This window comes from Aptenodytes patagonicus, chromosome 13 (assembly GCF_965638725.1).
Source record: "Aptenodytes patagonicus chromosome 13, bAptPat1.pri.cur, whole genome shotgun sequence".
Classification (NCBI taxonomy): Eukaryota; Metazoa; Chordata; class Aves; order Sphenisciformes; family Spheniscidae; genus Aptenodytes; species Aptenodytes patagonicus.
Genome location: NC_134961.1, coordinates 12,345,184 through 12,360,137, shown reverse-complemented (window position 1 = coordinate 12,360,137; position 14,954 = coordinate 12,345,184). Strand labels below are relative to the sequence as shown.

The following is a 14,954-nucleotide window of genomic DNA, read 5'->3' as shown; positions in this document are numbered from 1 at the left end:
ACGCTGGCGACTGCCGCACCGCCTCCTTGCCTTCTTTCTATTGGCCAGCGTGAGCCATTAATTCGTTAAGCGACTCTCCATGGGGCGAAAGGTGCAGCTACCGGTTCCGATTAGATAGCCCTATTGACCAATTGGTGTCAGGGGAGTTGAAAATTTGTTTAGGACTGGCGGGCTCTTTTCTCCAGCGGCCAATGACTGAGCGGAGGCGGAGCCTGTGGGAAGGGGATCCTGAGGAGGCTGCGGCGCGTCCCGCTGGGGTCCCGATGGAGGCGGCTGTGCCCTGGTGAGCGCCTGCCCTGGGGCAGGCTGGAGCGGGCCCTGGCCCTTCCCGCGGCCGTGCGGGCCGCCCCTCGCTCGCACGCCCCTGCCCGGGCCGCCGTTCCTCATGGAAGGCTCGGGGCCTCGCGCCCCCGTAGTAGGCCGTGCCCTGGCCGCTGGCGCGGTTGCGGCCTCCTCGGCCGCCGCTGGCTTCTCGGTTCCCGCCTCCCCTCCCGACTTGCTCGGGGAAGCCTGTGGGGCTTCCCGGGCGCTCCGCATTTGGATGCGGCCACCTGGGGTATCGGTGTTTTACACCCCGCCTCGCCCTTGGGTGCCGGTTGCCCTCGCTTAAGAGGAACGGACGAGCGAGGCGTGGCGCGGCGAGCCTTCACCGCCTGCTCTGCACTACCGTGTGTCTTCCTGTCCCTCCTCTCTTTCAAGCCTGCAGCCCGCCAAAGCCATCAAGGCCATCGACCGTAAGTCCGTTCATCGGATCTGTTCGGGACAGGTTGTGCTGAATCTTGGCACTGCCGTGAAGGAGTTGGTGGAAAACAGCCTGGACGCTGGAGCTACCAACATTGGTAACCTTCTTTTCATCGTAATTCCGTAGAATTTCATAGACTTCTAAAGTACTTATTTTTCCTCAAAATAGAGCGCATATTAATAAATCTGTGCAAATACTTTCTATTTGGGCCAAGCATGTCTGCAGTGATTTTACACCTCAGATAAATAAAGCGTTTTGATTCCCAGGCTCCAGCTGGGCTCCTAGAAGCCTGTGATTTTGTCTGTGTTATTTTATTTGTAGCCCTTTTTGCCACTAAATAAGGTATGTGGCCTATACAGCAGTGGTGATTAGGCTCTGCTAGCCGGTGGCCTCAAGCTAGCAAACGGTTAAGGCAGGGTTGCAGTTTCCCGAGCTTCCAGGATGATAGCTGTTACAACTGAGAGAGCTTCTGTTCAGGCAAAAGTGCAAAGAAGCTGAACTCTCCACAAGTACAGGTTGGTCTGCATTAGATTGCCCTAACTTTTGACAGCTATGAGGATTTTTTTGTTGTTCAAACTTGACATGGAAAACCGCTACCTGGTTCAGAACCGTTACTTCAACTACAGAATTAATACTGTGTATGAACATACAGATTATTTATTACTCAATTCTGTAGATATAAAACTTAAAGATCACGGAGCAGAACTGATAGAGGTTTCAGATAACGGAGGTGGAGTGGAAGAGGAAAACTTTGAAGGCTTGAGTAAGTTGAACCTTTTTCATAACTTATATTTGGACTTTTTGAATGCATGTTTTCAGTGAGAAAGCTACTATTTTTTTTTTTGAACAAACTTCCTAAGTTTAATAATTTTTAATGGATACTCAGATTTTACATAATGTGTGCATGACCTGCAAGACTTGGACAAAACTAGACTGGACTTCTGTAGTGCTATTGTGGTTATAGTTTTTGTAGCTCAGAAGTAGTCTTTGATTTGATTGCTTATTTAAGTGGAACAAAGAATAGAAATAATTATAGAAGAGAAAGTCCTATAAAGGTTCATTTAGATTCATTCATGTTGAGTCATCAGTCATTGTTGAAGGAGTCAAGCTTTGTGAAAGTGACTGCTTTTGAGAGGTGAATTATAAACTTGACTGTTTGCTGAAAGTGAACTGACGTTGCATGCCTGACTGTCAAATTTTCCATTTGCTAGTTTTAAATTGCACAAAATGGGAGCAGAAACAGTACTGTATGATAAATGTAACTAGCCATCGCAACAGAAATACCCACACTTCTTTCTTCATATAATGACTAGGGATCTCTTTTGCCATAAGTTATTACTCAGTAACTTTGTGTGTTCACAGTATGTATATGGTATATCAGAAACTCTTTCTTCTACTGTTCCAGGACAGTGAAAGTTCAGGGGTACTGCTACTAATTCAGTTTGTTACCTGGTGACCAGTGCTGCACTGATTGTGTATTGACTCCTGCTCAACTGTGGTCATAGTGGAACAGGTTTGTGCCTGTCCACTGTATACCATGCACAGCACAGCACTGCAGTTATTTTCTTGCAGGGCAAAGTCTGTGACAGGTACATCAGTAGCAGAGGCAGGTACTGTGTACTGCTCCAAGGCATCTTGTAATGCATATACCAATAATGCTGTATGAATTTTGGGTGTAAGTATGGAATAACAGGTGTCTCTGAGGATTTTAAAGAGATCTTGCTTATAGGAAAAGGGGAAAGGAAACGTTAAGTATTTAATTATTTTGTCTTTAATAATTATGTAAAATACAATTAATAATACAGAAGGGGTTTTTTTGCTTCTTGATATGCATGCAAAATCTACTTGCGTAGACCAGTGTCACTTTGAAGTGAAATATATATTTTAAATATCTTTTCCCAGCTCTGAAACATTATACATCAAAGATACAAGATTTTTCTGATCTAATACACGTTGAAACATTTGGGTTTCGAGGTGAAGCTTTGAGTTCACTGTGTGCGTTAAGGTATTTAATATTAAACTTCTTATTAGTAGAAAGTTACTATATGCACAAAAATAACTGAAGCCAACTTTTCAGTTTACCATTCTTGATAAAATGAGGCTTTGGAAACTTCCAGTTCCTTAATGTTAGGTCAGTTTTGAGCAGTAGGTTGCATGACATCCTGAGTCCTTTCCAACCAAAACTATTCTATGATTCTAAGCAACTGAAATTATTCTATGATTCTAAGCACCTGATTGGTCCTTTTATGTACAAAATTTAGTGTTATTTAAGTATGCAAATCTTTGCAGGATGGAACTGTGTACTTGCATAAGTGTTTGATCCTCTGATGTAAAGCACTGTAATACCTAAGTGCTGTGTTTGCTAGGCTGTAACTCATTAAAACTGTATTTAAATTCCTCCCAGATAAACTATACATTTGAAATAGCACAGCTTTTGTACACAGTTCTGTGCATCAACAATATTCTGCTGTTATGTATTAGTATGAGGAATGTAGTGTCCAACAAAACCAGACCTTAACATTGCATTTTATAGGAGAAGAATGAAAGGGATACAAATAAAAATGTTTGTGTTGTAGCTGGGAAAATGTTACGCTAGTCTTCAGGTATGTTTTTGGTTGTTTGTGGTGAAGAGTTAGTTTTAATTAAATGAATAGTATTGATGTAGTTTCTATGCCTGATTAGGTCATGAGGAATGGCTAAGAAAATACAGTGTTCAGTGAGTAATTCTGTTGCCTCTTTCCTTCCATTAGTGATGTTACCATTTTTACCTGTCATAAGTCTGCAAAGGTTGGGACTCGTTTGGTATTTGACCACAATGGTAAAATTACTCAGAAAATTCCTTTTCCACGACAACAAGGAACGACTGTTAACATACAACAGTTATTTTATACTTTGCCGGTGCGGCATAAGGAATTTCAAAGAAACATTAAAAAGGTAGGTTAGATCAGAAATTATTAATTCAAAGGAGGGTCATATCCCAGAATTTGACTGCTGAATGATATTCAGTTCTCTGTAGAATACATTGATTATGTCAGACTTTCATGCCTGTCTTATATCTTCATCAAATAAGAAAACAGTCTTCTGTATGCTTTCCTCTTCTGTTTTGCAATGATTGGTTTTAAAGGTACTTTCTCAAACTTTCAGATTTTGAAAAGAATCAATATCATGATCACTTTTGTGCTTTTTAAAATCAGGGACTGCTGTGTTATGACTAAATATCAATCTTGTAAACATGCTGTTTGTTTTTAAAGATGCTATTTTTCACTTTTTTTTTTTTAATTTAGTTTGTAAAGATTTAAAAAATACTAAACCCACCCCTCTTCTTGCATTAAATATTTGCAGGTAACACTTTGTTTATACATTTTTGTTTTAAAAAGAGACATTTCATATAAATGTGAACTTTCTTTTTTCTTTAATAGGAATATGCAAAAATGGTCCAGGTATTGCAGGCATACTGTATTGTTTCAAAAGGAGTGCGGATTAACTGCACTAATCAAGTTGGCCAAGGGAAAAAGAGCTCTGTGGTATCCACTACTGGAAGTCCTAGTTTAAAGGAAAACATTGGAGCAGTATTTGGGCAAAAACAGGTATTACTTTTATTATTGAAAAAAGAGATAATATAGCTGTATAGAGATTTTTTTTTTTAATATCTAATAAATAGAGGGGATGTAGGAAATCTTTAAAAACCTTAAGAGGATGGAGCATGTGTTGACTTCTAGCACACCCTACAGGTTGAAAAAGGAGAAACTGTGCAGCCTCCACGGATTCCCCTGAAGTTTCTAAATCTGCTTAGAGATGTTTTGATGGAAGAGAAATGATTTAGGAGATAGGGTTACTGCTTAATATCTCTCTGAAGCCAGTTTTATGAGCTGTTGTGCCAGCAAGCCTCTGAAGGCTTGTGCTTTTGAAAAACAGTACGGGCACCAAGGTCTGTAACATCACACCATTTTTAGGATTTTCTTGAATTGCTTGTTCTTGTGACATAAAGTCTTAATTGGAGAACAGAAAACTGAGGTGTTTCTAGCTTTTGTAACCTCTTCCTGTGGAACTAAGTTTCATTAGTGTTCTGGTTAACCTTTAAATGGAATTGCAGTCAGCCCCTGTAAAGGTGTGGACTGTGATGCTTTCTAAGTAATAGCTGTAAAAATAATTGTTATCCTCTAGAATAAAGCAAAGATGGGGAAAAAAAGCATAAAAACATGCTTCCTACAACCGTATATTACAACCATCAGGAATATTGAGTGGTTGATAGCTGCTGGCTGTTGATAAGCACTTCCTCCCTTCACAGTGCCCATGTAAGGATTTCAAAGCTTGTTCATGCTGTGGCTGAAAGACTAGATGAAAGATGTAACTCTGTCTTGCCACATAGCAACAAGCATAGCTGAAAATTCAGTGTTATCTGAATAGAATGTTTAGCGTATAGCCTGCTTAGATAATACCAAATACTTAAACATAAAATCAGTAGAAGATGGTCTAATGGCAGAAAAATAATAGTGGCATGACTGGGAAAATGTTTGTGGTAAACATATCTGTACTTAGGCAGCTTGTGATTCAAATAACGTATCTTTTCTAATAGTTTTATTGTTCTTTCAAAAGAAACATTACTCTTCTTGCCTTTTGTTTTTGCATAAAACTTGATTAGGTCACGTGTGTAGCTGGAGAGTCCAAATTGTGTCAGTCATTTTGTTACTCTGTCTATGTCCATTTTAAAGTAAGGGTCTGTGAAATAACTAAGGCAAAAGTAGTGATATCAAAGGATGAGAACAGCCATTCATTAAGGCATTGTTTCTGTTTCTCAGTAAGCAGTGCTACTGTCTTCTAGCAGGTTTGGGTATTTTAAGTATTTGACTTGGTCAGCCAACTTGAAAAAAAACCCCACCATTTTATCAAATAGATTTTAAGGCTAATAAATAACAATAGAATAGAAGGAAAAAAAAATCTATACATGTTTAATGTTTCATTTCTTTTTTTCTTTTCAGTTGCAGAGCCTCATGCCTTTTGTTCAGCTACCTCCTAATGAAGCTGTTTGTGAGGAATATGGACTCAATGCTACTGACATGCTACAAAATCTTTATAGGTAATTAGAAAAGTACAAACCACTGTTGCAAGTGGCATTTTACCATAACCCAAAATTTAAAAAAAAAAAAAGTGTGGTGGATAATAATAACAGCATTGTAGATATTAGTGTACAGTTTGGGAAAGACCATCACTTGATTTAAAAAGTTAATTCAGGACTAAGATGTTGCTAGTCAGATGAGTGGGAAGAGCAAAACTACTATTCCATGTGTTCTAGTTAGTTATGTATTACTGTAATCTTCTGCTGAATGTCACCTTTGTCAGTGCTCTGAGTAATTGGATGGATTAATTGTATTTGTTGTTTGTACCTGTGTTTCTTCAGTAGTGTTACTGAGAAATGGTATGAGATGAATGTGAATCAGTTTGTGTAAGTAAATTACCCTTTACTTTCTTAAAGTGTACTTTATCTCTCACCATACATGAGATCAGCAAATAGATGCATCAATATCTGACCAATGACAGTTCACAAATGACCTTTCCTTCTGCTTTCAGAGCAGAAAAATTACAAATGCCACTTCTTTTGAAATCCGAGCGAGCTATTTTTTCAATTGTCTGATGCCTTTTTGGATAGCCTTTGCCAGATAAGGAACTGGGAAGGGAAATACTTATTTGTATTTACTGATGCTGTATAATAGTGTTTCTTTTAGCCCCTTATAAAATATTCTTCCATTAAATATGCTCAGGGTCAGAAAAATCTCTTCTACTTTGCTCCTCCATTTTACCTTACTGTTGTTATATTATTTTTCAACAGTGTTACAGGCTTCATTTCTCGTTGTGATCATGGTGTTGGAAGGAGTACAACAGACAGACAGTTTTTCTTTATCAACCAACGTCCATGTGATCCAGCAAAGGTGAGGTTTTTATTTTTCTAACATCACCAGCACTAACTTGTTCGATATTCTCTGAAAACCACTGGATTAGTAGCTGATATGTATATTGATGGCTTGATGCTGCAAGTTCCTGTGTCTCAAGCTTTTGTCTTCATTGTGTCTATCTGTGTGAACAAAAGCTCAATCACACAAGATATGACTTAGTACGTAACTGTTTTGAAGGGGGTTAAATAACACATACTGGTGGGAAATAGAAGATAATAGTACTAACATTTATTGTTTTTTCACCTTCTCTGCAGGTTGTCAAGCTTGTGAATGAAGTTTATCACTTATACAATAAACATCAGTATCCATTTGTTGTCCTTAACATTTGTGTAGATTCTGGTAAGTTACGAATAATTTTCACTAACTTCTATAAAGGCTATAGCTTCATTGAAGAATAAATTGTATTTATTTAGAGAATATTGTAACTTTTTACCTGTATCACTTCCTGCACTGTGGTGATTTTTTTGATTGACAGTTGGTGAAGGAGAGAGGGTCTAGCGCTGGTTCCACTTTTTTTCCCCCTCCACTTTTTCCATACTCAAAAGTAACTTCTCATCTCAAGTAATGAGAAAGAGGCAGTCTTGTGGTTAGCTTAAATACAAGGAAACTCACATCATGTTATTGCACAGAATTAGCTTCTGTTTTGTTTGCTGGAATGTTGAAAAAGTTAAAAGTTTAATTTGCAGACATACTGTGAATGTTAACTGTGGCTTTTGTTTTAATCCTGTGTAATAAAAATGGAGGGTGAAAGCGCAGAAAACTGATCCAAGGGTAGAATTTCTTTTTTTTATTTTTCATTTATAATGAGGTTGTCTTTTCTTTTTTCTTTAGAGTGTGTTGACATCAATGTAACTCCAGACAAAAGGCAAATTTTACTTCAGGAGGAAAAGCTTTTATTAGCAATTTTAAAAACTTCTCTGACGGAGATGTTTGGTAGTGATGTTAACAAACTGAATGTAAATCAGAAACTTCTGGATATTGCAGGTAGGACACAAAATGTGAACATTTTGTGTATGACATATGGTAGAGAATTGAAAATGGAATAATGTGTTTTTAAAAACCCAAAGAAGAAAAAAAAATGTTTGGCTGTTAACTGATATACCTTTCAGGGCAGATTTTTCATGTATTGCTTACATTGAAAGATTGTTGTCTACATCAAATAATAAAGGAGGACCCTAAGTTATTAAGTGATTTACAATCAACTTTACGGAGAAAAAACTAACACAGAATTAATTTATAATGCTTGAAAAAGATTTCTCCCAAGATATTGGAAGAGATCTGTGTTTCCTTTATTTAAATGTCCTTGAGAAAGAATGGTTACAGTCTCATAAATAAAATCTGAAATTTGAGTAAGAGTTTATTGGATTTTGAACTTTGATTATTTTATGATAACTACAGAAATTGCCGATTCTCTTGTGACTGTATAATCTTTCAAAATTGCTTTTCTGTGTTAACACCACCTCATCCTCCTCATTTCTTTCAACAGAAGCCCTTCTAACTTCCTTTTTTACTGATGTATAGAATAGTTGTAGCCTGATTCTTACTGTTATTTAAATTAATCTTTAGTAAAATACATGTTGGACTGACAATCTGCGACATTGAAGTCCTCTAATATCTACAAATCATATATACTACAAGTATCTATTGTGCCAGCTCCTTAACACCTTGCCAATGGACTCTTACAGTGACCATTACAGTGTAAGAGCAATTCACTTTTCACTGTCACTCAGTCATTAAACTCTTTTGATAATATAAATAAACGTACTGATTGGACTGATTGCTGTTCCAATTTAAAAAGAGATTACAAATTCATTCACACAAGTACCGTTAAGTTTCTTAAAGATGTAACTGCTTGTCTGTTGGATATTAATGCATTTCAGCCCCATCCTCAGTCATTATCTGAAGCTTAAGGGCTCCTTTGAGGAGTTTGCTATTTTTCTACCTCTCTTCATTCCCTTTACTAAAGCACATAATTTAATTCATGTTTCCAGTTAACTTAGAATCTTGAAATACTCTTTATTCTGGTATTATTAGGCAACTTGAAGAAGACGCTTCCTGAAGAGACAGAAAAGCCTCAGGTAGAAATGCTGCCTGACTCTGAGACTGAAAATCCAAGTGGTGAAGGAAAAAGAATAATGACTCTTGCCAGATTAAGGGAGTCGTTCTCTCTCCATCAAACAACAGAGAGTAATTTTCAAAGCCCTAAAAAGGTAAAACAGCAGCACAGCTCCCCTAGACAAATGTCACTTGATACCACTCTGAGTACTGTAAAGACTCAAAAGACTGCCTTGAGTAAGGAGTCTGAGAGTTGTCATAAGATGGACTCAAAGATGTCAATTCCAAGCAGATATTTGAGAAAATTAGAAGGTAATGCAGATTCTGGATTCTGTAGCACTTCTGAGTCAGATGCCGGATGTAGTACACCAGAAGCTGGGAGCCGCGTCAGTAGTGAATGTGTAATTAATCCTCCTGAAGAAGAATTCTGGAGCTCAGAAAAGCAACTTCAAAATGAACGTCTTAAAACTGCTGGATGTAGTGAGAAATCATTGGAATGTGATGTTCAGGTCTTGGGCAATGGACATAAGTTAAATCAAGTGAATGACTGGACTAATCAAAATAAGTTATCTCAAGAAGCCAATAGTTCTTCCCCAAGGGTAAAATGTTTTAAAAGCAGAAGCTTTAAAAGTGAAGCAGATGACTTCAAGGCAGGTAAATGTCCTGAAGTGAAGAATACTAGGAACTATATGCCAAGTGTTGATGTACTGGTGGAGGTTAAAAAGAAAACCGTGCCACTTGAATTCTCGATGAAGGCTTTAGCAGAAAAGGTAAAAAAGGTAATACAGCAACAACAGAAAAGTACAGAAACACGAAATTACAGAAGATTTAAAGCAAAAATTAGTCCTGGAGAAAATAAAGTAGCAGAAGATGAATTAAGAAAAGAGATCAGGTATTTTCACCTTCTTAACATGTTGTATTCATCAATTAATAAAAATAGTTAAGGAAAAATTTAAGACCTGTCTTGGGGGGTGGGCAGGAGGCTTACATCTACCTGTTAGTTTTGGATATATCTCTTATTTAACATACAGCATTAAAATGTCTGTTTGACAAGTTATTTTACCTGATAGAGCAGCTGTTTGAACTAAGTGCAAACAGGATGTGGAAAAAAGACTAAAAAGGCAGCCACAAACACCATAGTTCAGAGAAACACCAAATTTCATGACAGATAAGAACATTTTGAAAAGACTCCATAACTCGTATTTCTTCCCCATGTGAATTTGAAATTTGGTGAGACATGGCTGTGCAAATAAGTTACGTTCAGGTGGTCACTGGGCAATAAAAGTGTATGATTTGTTAATTTTGGATTTAAAAAAAAGTGTTAGGAAAGCCTTCTAATTGTGAAAAGAAGGCAAATATGTCAGCTGCCTTCAAAACTGTGATGCTGCCTTCAGTGTTACTCATTTGGACTATCACCATACTACCAGTTTCTAATTTTATCACCACCAGTGGCTGTATTTAAAATGGGAGAATCCTGAACAAGTCCTGTCTTAATGATGGATTGTGTTCTGCTAGAAACGGCCTCATCAGTTAGTGGCAGGTTCCAGATAACTGTACTTTTTCACATTCATATCCTGCTTAAAAGAGATTTTTTTTTTTAAATGTAAAGTGTGTTCTCAGGGGAGAAAAAGATATTTTTGAGTTTTACAGTCTAACGTGATAACTGATGAGGTGTAACTTATCTGTTTATATTTTCTATATACAGTAAAGAAATGTTTGCAAAAATGGAAATCATTGGCCAGTTCAATTTAGGGTTTATAATAGCAAAGTTGAATTCTGATCTTTTCATAATTGACCAACATGCTACTGATGAGAAATACAACTTTGAGATGTTACAACAACACACTGTTCTTCAAGGTCAGAAGCTGATAGTGTAAGTATTTTCAGTGTTCTAACAATAATAATTGTTAAGTTTAATTCAATGTTTCAGAAGGATATCTATGATTATATTCATGTAGCATTTCACACATTCAAAACACTTAGGACAAAAGTTGGTTTTATATTCTGTGTTTCAAAGAGTCAATTTTCACATGGAAAAAAAAATTCCACAAATACAGTCATAGCTATGCAGCAAGTCAGCAGTCAAACAGATTTCACAGTGGGCTTACATGGCAACCCACAGTTTGGTAAGCATGGTCATACGGTGAGAATATTGGAGACTGCTATTGCAGCAGGGAGTGCTGCCTAACTGACTTAACTCTGCTGAGTAACACTTGGAAGTGATCTGTTCAGTAGTGAGTTGTTTTGTTTTTTTTTAACAAAGCAAAGTGAAATGTTTTAATATAGTATATTTTAATATAGTATCTCTAGATTGCTTCCAAAACCCATCTTAAGTGGTCTGCACTATGTACCTATGTAATACCATATTTTTCTCTCTCTTTCAGGCCTCAAAATCTCAATTTAACAGCTGTAAATGAAACAGTATTGATTGAAAACCTGGAAATATTCAGAAAAAATGGGTTTGATTTTGTCATAAATGAAAATGGTGAGTTTGGGCCAGAATTGCTGGAAGTAAAAAATGTTCAACAGTTTAATGTCACTTATTATATAAAAAATCCCTTTTGGGTAGTTACAGGAAACTTTGAAATAATACGCGTTATAGTATATGGTTTGTTTGGTTTTTAAGACTTACGATTCTGTGGTCTCTTTGCACTGTTTAACAGAACATTGTAGAGTATTTATCTCACCAGCTTTTTACAGAAGTTTCTGAAGACTCTTTGGAGTCACTGACTATATGACTGGATATGTATTTTCTGGATGTGTTACATTAAAATCATCTTGGTTTATTAGTACACTTGCTGGTCCCACCAGGGTTAGCTGCAGGCAAATGATGAATTTAGAAATTTTAAATTAATAGATACCGTTGGTAAATCAGGTTCTTTGTTTTTCATTATGGCTTTAGCATTGACTTGCTATGTACTTTTGAGCAAATTGCATAACCTGCAAGCTCCCTATTGTTTTCCTTATACAGCAAGGATAATGAAAGTGCTACCATTTTAGTGTTTGGGAAGTCACTACAGATTTTTTTTTCCCTATTCTTCATTCCAGAATCTCCAATTTTTGTCTAAAATGCTATTAATTATCAATCTCTTACCAACAAAAATCCGTAATTATTTTGTAGTCACATAACCTCAAAATAGCTTATTCTTTAAAATTGAAGGGTTTGTCAGAAATTAGATCTATCTGCTTTTAAGTTTGCGAGCAATTTTTTGTTAATGTTAAAAGGATATCTGCCATAGTTACCACTTTTGTTAATAAATAACATCCATCAAAACACTAAATTTAAACCTTAGCGTATATGCAGATCACATCATATTATAGAATCATAGAGTGGTTTGGGTTGGAAGGGACCTCTAAAGGTCATCTAGTCCAACCCCCCTGCCGTGGGCAGGGACAGCTTCAACTAGATCAGGTTGCTCAGAGCCCCGTCCAGCCTGACCTGGAATGTTTCCAGGGATGGGGCATCCACCACCTCTCTGGGCAGCCTGGGCCAGTGTTTCACCACCCTCAGCGTAAAACGTTTCTTCCTTATATCTAAGTCTAAATCCTACCCCCCTTTAGTTTAAAGCCATTCCCCCTTGTCCTGTCGCAACAGGCCCTGCTAAAAAGTTTGCCGCCATCTTTCTTATAAGCCCCCTTGAAGTACTGATCGGCTGCAATAAGGTCTCCCCGAAGCCTTCTCTTCTTCAGGCTGAACAATCCCAACTCTCTCAGCCTTTCTTCATAGGAGAGGTGTTCCATCCCCCTGATCATTTTCATGGCCCTCTTCTGGACCCACTCCAACAGGTCCGTGTCTTTCTTATGCTGAGGGCTCCAGAGCCGGACGCAGTACTGCAGGTGGGGTCTCAACAGAGCAGAGCAGAGGGGCAGAATCCCCTCCCTCGACCTGCTGGCCACACTTCTTTTGATGCAGCCCAGGATACGATTGGCCTTCTGGGCTGCGAGCGCACATTGCTGGCTCATGTCCAGCTTTTCATCCACCAGTACCCCCGAGTCCTTCTCGGCAGGGCTGCTCTCAATCCCTTCATCCCCCAGCCTGTACTTGCACAACCCAGGACCTTGCACTTGGCCTTGTTAAACCTCACGAGGTTCACACAGGCCCACTTCTCGAGCTTGTTCAGGTCCCTCTGGACATAATAATGTAGTAATAATATGTATCTCTGATACATATTAATGTATCAAAGTACTTTTTCTTGAGAGAAAAATTGAGAAACTAATTTCCTGTAGTGCTCTGTTTCTTTATTAATTATTGCAAATCTTTCAGCTCCTGTAACTCAAAGAGTTAAATTGATATCATTGCCAACAAGCAAAAACTGGACTTTTGGTCCACAAGACATAGATGAGCTGATCTTCATGTTAAGCGACTGTCCTGGGGTCATGTGTAGGCCCTCCAGGGTCAGACAGATGTTTGCTTCTCGAGCTTGCAGAAAGTCTGTAAGTACAGCACCTGACGCTTGTTTTCAAATAAATACTGTATTTTCTGTTGTATTATAGGTGGCTGTATCTATATATATTGCAGGGGAAGTTTATTTACTATTGAGTGTCAACAGCTAATATCCTTCATTTTGTTCCTTGTGTTTTTGTCTAGTGCAACTCGGGAAAAATTTCTGGTAGTTTTTAATTTTGGTTCAAACTCATGCACTTACGAACATACTTAGCTGTATTTTGTCTTCTGTTCATCTTCTAGGTCTTTCTGCTTGTAATGCCTTGCCCAGTATTTATTTGCTCTAGTAGCTGAAATACTGCTCTTATCTGTGTCAGTTGTCAATACGGAGAAAGAAAATAATAATTGGGGTTTTTGTCTTTACTTGCAGGTGATGATTGGAACTGCACTGAATGTGCAGGAAATGAGAAAACTGATCACCCATATGGGCGAGATTGAGCACCCCTGGAACTGCCCCCATGGAAGGCCTACTATGAGACACATAGTCAGTTTAGACTTGATTTCACCAGAATAAGTCAATTTCTGGTTATTAACATTTTTTATTTTAATTCTTGGCAATATTTTGAGCTTTTATCGTGACTCTTTTTTATTTTGACTAAAAAAATTTTAGCCGGTCTTCAAATTTGAAGACAATAACACTTAAAGACATTCAGCAGGGTTTCATTGTTATTCCTGTCAAGTCAACAATATCGATATACTGGAATTCATGTGTAAATAACATTTCTTTTATTGCAATTTACTGTGTGTATTACTTATTTTTCCCATCAAGACTTTTAAAAAAATAAATATGTTTATATATAAAGATCAAGAGTAGGTGAACCTCATTTATAGCAAATACACTGATTCTTAAAATTAAGTGGAATGTGAATTTAAGTTTCTAGTAATGCCATAAAACAAACATTAACTTTCTATGTTTATACATCCTGATTATGATAATTTTAAGGAAAATGTATACAAGTGTAAATACTTTTTTTTGGTTTTTTTTACTTCTACTAAAGCTGGGTTTCATTAGATAATTACTTCAAGCATTAATATTGCATTTAATGATTAACTTACTGGCATCAGTGTTTAATGCTTGAATAGAATAATTCATCTGGCATATTTACTTTTAATTAGCGTTGTTCCCATCCATATTCCAAACATTTTTTTTTTTCAAGAACAGGGATTCCTTCTCTGAGAAAGAATGAAAAAAAGCTGTCTCACGAGGCACTGCTGATCAGGTCAGTCCAAATTCTATCTTAGTAGAATCAACATAGTTAGAAAATTGTCTTTTTGACTCACAAATCCATTAAAACAAATAGCTAAGTTCTTCCATTTCTGTAGGACCAAGATTTGACCTAAGAAATCTTTGTTTTTGTTGATGGCTTTTCCATAGCACCTCCATTTACTGCTCATGGAGTGCTGCAGCTGTGCTGCTGCTGTTACTCTGGCGCACAAAGCAGCGCATGCCCCTTGTCTCAGCTGTGTGGCTGATGTGGTGGGCTTCAACAGAAGCTGTATATACACTGCCTGTAACTGTCACGTGTATGGGTGTAAATGGGCCAAGTACCATGAATAAATTGTCTGTATTCTGTGTGGAACATGTGCAACGTCTGCTAACTGCTATTTTCCGTTTCTGTATTAAAATGAACCCAGAAGAGGCAGTTTCCCTCTGGTCCTGTGTAATGCAGAATTAATCTCCTGACCTAAAGCAAGCAGAAGGACAGCCTCTCCTCAGGGGCGGGCTCGCCTGGCTGCTGGCGCAGTGCCCTCCGCGGGGCAA

The 14,954-nt window shown here is 37.7% G+C and overlaps 1 protein-coding gene across 2 annotated transcripts; it reads left to right on the top strand.

Moving 5' to 3' along the window:
- Positions 1-108: 108 nt before the first annotated feature.
- On the top strand, positions 109-14,834 carry PMS2 (PMS1 homolog 2, mismatch repair system component). 2 transcript variants are annotated; one of them, XM_076351152.1, is made up of 16 exons: positions 109-283; positions 700-839; positions 1,419-1,505; positions 2,645-2,747; positions 3,493-3,676; positions 4,162-4,329; positions 5,722-5,819; positions 6,570-6,669; positions 6,948-7,032; positions 7,525-7,677; positions 8,728-9,640; positions 10,454-10,621; positions 11,133-11,233; positions 13,013-13,182; positions 13,563-13,676; positions 14,350-14,834. In XM_076351152.1, the coding sequence occupies exons 1-16, from the start codon at positions 192-194 to the stop codon at positions 14,377-14,379; spliced, it is 2,706 nt and encodes a 901-aa protein (XP_076207267.1). In that variant the 5' UTR covers positions 109-191; the 3' UTR covers positions 14,380-14,834. The 2 variants fall into 2 exon arrangements, with proteins under 2 accessions (XP_076207267.1, XP_076207266.1); XM_076351151.1 differs by lacking the exon at positions 14,350-14,834 and having other exon boundaries at positions 13,563-13,994.
- The last annotated feature ends 120 nt before the right edge of the window (positions 14,835-14,954 follow it).